This window comes from Anser anser (assembly GCF_964211835.1).
Source record: "Anser anser genome assembly, chromosome: 14".
NCBI lineage: Eukaryota > Metazoa > Chordata > Aves > Anseriformes > Anatidae > Anser > Anser anser.
Window position 1 is genome coordinate 8901679 of NC_139735.1, and position 6517 is coordinate 8908195.

At 46.8% G+C, this 6517-nt stretch overlaps 1 protein-coding gene across 6 annotated transcripts in view; it reads right to left on the minus strand.

Annotated features, from left to right (window-relative positions):
- Window positions 1-1148, minus strand: part of RNF145 (ring finger protein 145) — a 44709-nt gene extending 43561 nt beyond the window's left edge. The window contains exon 1 of one of the 6 annotated variants that reach the window (XM_083798300.1): window positions 894-1148. Coding sequence is in view for 2 of the 6 variants with exons in the window: in XM_083798299.1 (XP_083654425.1) it covers window positions 389-430 (42 nt within the window). In the remaining 4 variants the exon portion in view is untranslated. Of the gene's footprint in view, window positions 1-388; window positions 490-522; window positions 676-893 lie in introns of those variants that run through there. The other 5 variants (XM_083798298.1, XM_083798295.1, XM_083798296.1 and 2 more) reach the window with 5 other exon arrangements.
- Between the last annotated feature and the right edge of the window lie 5369 nt (window positions 1149-6517).

Here is a 6517-nt window from a genome sequence, read left to right on the forward strand (position 1 = left end):
TTGGGCAAGCAGCAGCTCGACGTTGCTAAGGTTTTTGATGATCCTCCTATATAGCGGTGGTCACAGAGATGACTGTTCCCTAACGAGTTTAGGAATTAATAAAATTAAACCCTTTAAAGACATTAGAACTTGGGGAAAAAAACACAGCTGACTGCCATAGTTGTTAAAGCTAGCTGGAAACAAAAAGATACCCATGCACAGCCAGCTGATCGCTCAAGATAAGTGGCATAAACGAGTCCCAAGTCCACCAAACAAGTTACCTGAAACTCCTGCATTAAAAACCGCAGAAGGAACAAACACACCAACACCTACAGACTCCCAAGAAAAAAAAGACATATATATATATATATATATAATTTGGCTAAGATCACAAGCAGCTAACACTTACGAGCCAAGCCATCAGAGAACTCTCCCTTCTGCCGCCCAACATGAGGCAGGCGATGCCGGGCTCCCACCCAGCAGCCGCCGGGCCCCCGACCCCCCGGTGCCACCCCGGGGCGCTGAGGGGCTCTCGCTCCTTACCTCAGGCCGCCCCCACCGGGGCACGGCTGCGCCTGCAGCGCCCGGCCCCCGAGCCGAGGGACAGACGGACGGACGGATAGAGGGACGGACAGACCGACGGAGGGAGGGAGGGGACGCCACGAAGCCGGCGCCTCGCTCAGCCGCCGGGCCCGAGCCCAGCGCCACGAGCGGGCCCAGCGCGGCCCCCCCAACACCCACAGCCCCCCACCCACCCACCCACCCACCCGGCTCGGGCCGCTCCCCACCCGCCTGGCGCCGCCCTCGCCCCCCGCTCCACGCCGGGCACTCGGGGCCGCGCATGGAGGCAGCCGGGTGCCCCCCACGGGGGCGCGCACACGCGGCGACGGGCACGGAGGGGTGGGGGCAATCACCTGAAGCGGCGGTGGTGGTCGTGGCCGCCGCCGCCTCTTGTTCCTGTTCTCCCTCCTCCTCCCGTCGGTCCCGCGGCGGGGGCTCGGCGCCTCAGAGCGGCGGCTCGGTGCCCGGCGGTGGCGGCAGAGCGGCTCCCCGAGGCACCATGGCCGCGCCGCGCCGCCTCAGGGCGCCGCCGGCGCACGGCCCCGCAGCAGGGCGGCCATGGCCCCGCTGCCTGCGCGCGCCCGACGCCCGGCGCCGCGCATGCGCGCGCCCCGCCTCCGCTGAGGGGATCGAGGGGGGCAGCGCGGAATGGCGGCGGTCGCCCCCGCGCTGTGAGGAGGCACCGAGGGGGGCTGTGGAGGGAAGGGGTCGGTGCCCTGCCCGCTGGGCCCCTCTCAAACCCGGCGAGGCCGGGGGTCGGATTCCGGTGGGACGCCGAGGCTGCAGCTCCGGCTCGGAGCTCCCCGGTGTCCAGGCTGCTGCCGGCCCCAATAATGAGTCACAGAAAGTCGCTCTGTAAAATATGGGTAGTGTCTGGCTGGAGGTTTGGAAGGGCAGATCTGCGGTTTTGATAATAGTCGGTGCTGGCCTTGCGAAACGCAGCGCTCTATCAATTTAAAATATTAAAGTTGACTCAGACTTCTCCAGCGGTACGGAATCTGTGGTCACCTTTGGTGTGATCAACGTGAAAATATCAGGCTTTTGTGCTTCTGTTGGCATTTCTCATCAGGAAACCTGCTTTAAGGGCAGCCTCTCACAGCACAGACCCCATGTGGGAGCTCTTCACAGCCAGAGCTCACGACCCCTGAAACATCCCACCTTAGCTCAGTGCATACAGGTTGCATGGCCAAGCCCTAGCATGAGCTCTTAAGTGGTAAGGAAAAGGTGTAACCCGAGAGAAGTAATGGTTTTGACTTTAATACTTGAAAAAAATTCAAAGCCACATTGTCTGGGACATGAGAAACTGCTGCAGTGAGGAATGAGGGAATACGCTGAACTGGAAAATCCTGTAGCTCACAGGGGTTGGGCTAGCCAACCTAGTAATTGCTTTTTTCCTGCCATCTCTAATGAGAACAGTAGCATTCACAGACATATGTATTAAAAACGCTTAGCCTCAGCATAATGTTTTTAACTATGAACAACAGATACTAAAATAAAGGCTTTGGATGTCTGTCTACGCTGCTTTGCAAAATGACCCTTCCCTCAGCACCCAGGGGTTTTCCAAACACCAGAGGAAAACAGTAGTTTGAACTTGCCTGTTAGTTTCTGTCAACACTGTGGTAGGGCTCGGCCCTACTGCATACACCAATGGTTGTATTTGGTGTTAACACTGGACCCTTCTCCCACATTTCTGTCAGCTCAGTAATCAGCAGAAAGGAGACCAACCAGCACAACTGACAGCTCTCCCAAACAGAAGCACCGCAGAGGAGCTCTGCATACTGATACATTTTTTCACAAGCTTCAGATTTTAATGTTGTTTTAAAAATAAGCTTTATTAAATATATTTAAAGCTTTTAGTTTAAAGCAATCAGAGAAGATGAGAAAGCACTGGCTTCACCAGGCTCCATCCATCCCATTGTTCAGCCTGGCTCAGCCTACTCGCTTCTTTGTCACTATTATTCACTAATACTTGTCAGTACTACTACACCACTTCTTATCACAAGGAGTATGAACCAGCAGCTGTCATATAAGGCATAAGAATCTCAGCTCCATTTCTATGGAGTGCTTGTATTCTCATGCCGTACATGGAAAAAAAAAAACCATGAGTCACTTCTGTTCTTTGTGGGCTTGGTTCATTGCTGACTGAAGTCGGGGGCAATGGTGTAAAATGTGGAACCTGTAAATCCTACTGCCTATTTTCAGTGCTGCTTCTGAAAAAAAAATCAAGTAGCAGAGAGAATAACAAATTCACAATTGTATACAGCAATAGGTTTTACTAGGAGAAGGAGTGAAAGTTTCTATTATTATTTTGCAAGTATTTGTAACACGGAAGTATTGTAGCAAATCACTGAAGTTCTTAATTCAGTTTGCAAGCAGGCAATAGGAATCAAATGCCATTTTCGTTCATTTCATCATCTCTCATCATTTAATTCTGAAAATGTGTTACTTCACAAAAGCACAGGTTTTCTAATGGGCAAACCAGGTATGTGGCTTTACCACTGTCTTGTCAGGCATGTCTTAGAAAAAGTACCTCCACTTTGTTTCCTTTCTCTGCACTTTTAAAAGCCTTTTCTGCTTCTGACACCGAGTGGCTAAGAGTTCTGAATTCAATGATTGTTTCTCTCTCATTATTAGCAGAGGCATTTGAACTCCAAACTTTCAGTGATCAGTAGCTGAGGACTGAAGGGAAATACTTTGGTGACATCTCATTAAAACTTCCAAAAGACCTTCTAAGAGTTCAGACAATGTGGAAATTTGATTTGTGCATGTGGATGGACAACTGCCAGCACCTCAAACTGCTTACAAAGAAAATCCCTCATAAGAATTCTCAAGAGCAGCAAAATACGCTGACATGGCAGGACAGTGCATGCCTAAGGTGGACAATAACATGGGCAGTTTTATTTGAAGCTTCTTTTACAAGCAAGTGCTTCAAGAAATATTCACAAATACACATGTACAAACAAAAGAATGTCTTAATAAGCAGTAGGTCATATTGTATAATATAGTCAGAAAAAAGTTAAATGCAAAAATTAAGATTATTTGTGAAACCTGACTTGGTGCCTTGTGTAGTTCTTAATACACCAATGGCAGCCAGCCCCCAAAGTCTGTGTTCTCTTGTTGAAATCTTAGCCCGTTCACTAAATGAACAAATCAACTATATAATTCATGCAGAAACACATACCCAGACTTAAGAAATGGGAACATTACTGGGTCTACAACAGACACATAGCCGGTGCATTTCTTTGTGATTTACCTGATCTTATCCCATAGCCCCATCACAGAACTTCTGCTTTTCACTATCCGTGACCCTATTTCCTAAGTCTCTCCCCGTCTCTTAGCTTCATATTGTCTCCTATTTTTCCTGTCATTCTCACAGCTTTTTAGAGCTCTTTCGAGCAATTCAGCTAGTTACAGTTTCTCAATTTCATATTTATTTTCACTCTCTTCAGGAAACCACTTCTGCAGTATCTCTGATAATTACGTATCTCATATAATTACATATATTTTTACCACTTCCTTAACACTGAAGAGCACTGACTCCCAACAAATAACCAGCTGCTGCGATTTACAACTTACCTAAGGGAAAGCCATACCAATCTCTCTACTGAGAAGCTAGAGAGCTGGGTGGTGATGTAAGGAAAGTGATGAATCACATTTTGTTCAGTGAACAAAAGAATCACAGTTCTCTCCCAAGATCCCTTGCCAGTGGGGCATAATCTAGAATACAAAGAATTGAAGTAAATAAAATAAAAATAATTGGGCTGAACAGTGGCAGAAGAATAACAGTCACATTCAGAAAATGGAGAATCATATGATATACTAGTACAAACCTCTAGTATTTATAGCATCTCACAGTGCCAACATTAATTAAATAATCTGGAAAAACCTCCTGTGAGGAAGCTATGTAAATATTATTCTAACCTCAACTTTACTGATAAAGAAGCCGAGACAGAGACTCGCTGTATTAGTGATAACTTGAAAATGTGTTTCATTTCAAACTGGAGACATTTCCGTGTCTCCAGCTGAGCTGCCAGCTACTAAAGCACATCACATTATTGAACACTGGAAATTCAGCTCTCAGTGTTTTGCCCGGAGTCACACAGTGACTCAGAATCAGAGCTCGCATTCAAACACTGCTCTTCCTAGGGCACAGTGATGGCAGTGTCCAGAAAACCACGCTTTCTGTTACATTTAAGTGGTTGGGAACAGCACAGAAGGCTCACACACAAAAATACATTGGGCTGGAACCACTTGGACAGTATAGACTTTAAGAGCTTGCCGTTCTCAGAAATCATTGCTTTCACCGTTGCTTAGTACAAATTACAAAATAGAGGAAAGAGACGGGGAAAAAGTAATACATCAATAGACATTGCAGGAAACAGTAAAAAATGCTGAGAGGGGAAACCAAAAAGCCTAAAACAGATGAAGAGAAAAACACACAGGTACCAAGCTGCGTTAAGAATTCCTCTATTCCAAGGGGAGAAAATGGGCTCCCTTATAGATTTTTTCCTAATGTGACTTTTCCTTCCTCCTTGCTCTGCTAGAATATACCACGGTGTAAACCCAGAGTACCACCGCAAAACAAGCTTTTCAGTACAAAGAAAAGATTCTGCTGTTTGGGCTCTGAATTGTAATTATATGGTCTTAGTCAAATTACTTTAACACTTTGCACTTATTAACGTTAGGATTGAGCACCACCATGCGTTTTCACAGCTGAGTTAAAGGACATATTTATCTGTGTCACATGAATGTTGTCAGAATCAAAGTATTTCTCTGCAGTGCCTAGCACAAAGAAGTCCTAGTTGTGACTCAGGCTTCAGGTTACTAAAAGATCAGCATCACACCAGAAATAAAATACCATGCATACTTTTTTTTTTGTAGTATTTCTCAAACAGGGAAAAAACAAAACAACACAAAAAAAAAACTCCTGCCTCCTTTCCACAAGACAGCTTTTTCAAAGCCAACCAGAAAATTATTAAAGTATATGAAAAATATTAGAAATGGAGAGGTGATCACACTACATATCATTTTCGGAGCCTGAATTTTTAAAATAGGCCTGGAGGGTGCATGGTTTTATGACAGGGCGTGACTTTAACTACTACTTGCAGCTTTGGAAGCTTTCCAGCACTACTGTACTGTGCTGCCTCAGCACGGAGGACAACTGTGTGTCATAAAAGGAAAAAGAAAACCCTTCGTGACTGAGATACATACATACTAATTGGTTTTACATGGATTTCTGTGCAGTTGGATGCTAAACCTGACATGAGCAGTCCCTACAGTAATCTCCCATTTGTACTGTTCTTTTTGAAACGGAAGTACTTTTATGCAAAAACCTGAATATAGAACAAAACTAAAAATATGTATCCAGGTAGGAAATACATGAAATTCATACCCAGTTAAGGAAAAAAATAAAAAGGACTGGAGCAAATCAGGCTTCTATGCAGTTTTTGTTTCTATGGCGCATCCCTGAGGTTTGCCAGGCTAGAAGCAGCTCCTCAGGATCCAGTAGCCCCCAACAACCCGTACGTGCTGCACGGCAGCTCTCCTCTTCTGGTCCGTCCCTTTCTGCCGCCAAACAAAACAAGAGAGCAGTTTTTTGAGAGGTCTCTGCAGGGCAAGGCCTGAGGTGAGAGGGCTGGACATTTCATTTACAACCCCCCCTAAATTTAATTCTCCCCTGAAGCCAACAGAACTGCAGTCCGTATCATCTGCACTTGGTTACGCACACGGAAAGACCACACCTTACTGCCGAACAGTTTTATTTCCTTTAACTCTGCGGAGCGGAACACCTCGGTGCACGAGCCCACCCCTGCGCAAAACGCAGCGCTTCCCCTGCTCCAGCCTCGCAGCACGGAGCGACTGCAGCTGAAGCCGGTTCCCGAGAACCCCCCGGTCCCGGGGACAAAAACCTAAAAGCCAAAACGCTAATAAAAATAATAAAAAAGGCGCTTTCCCCTCGGAACGCGCGAGGAGCGGT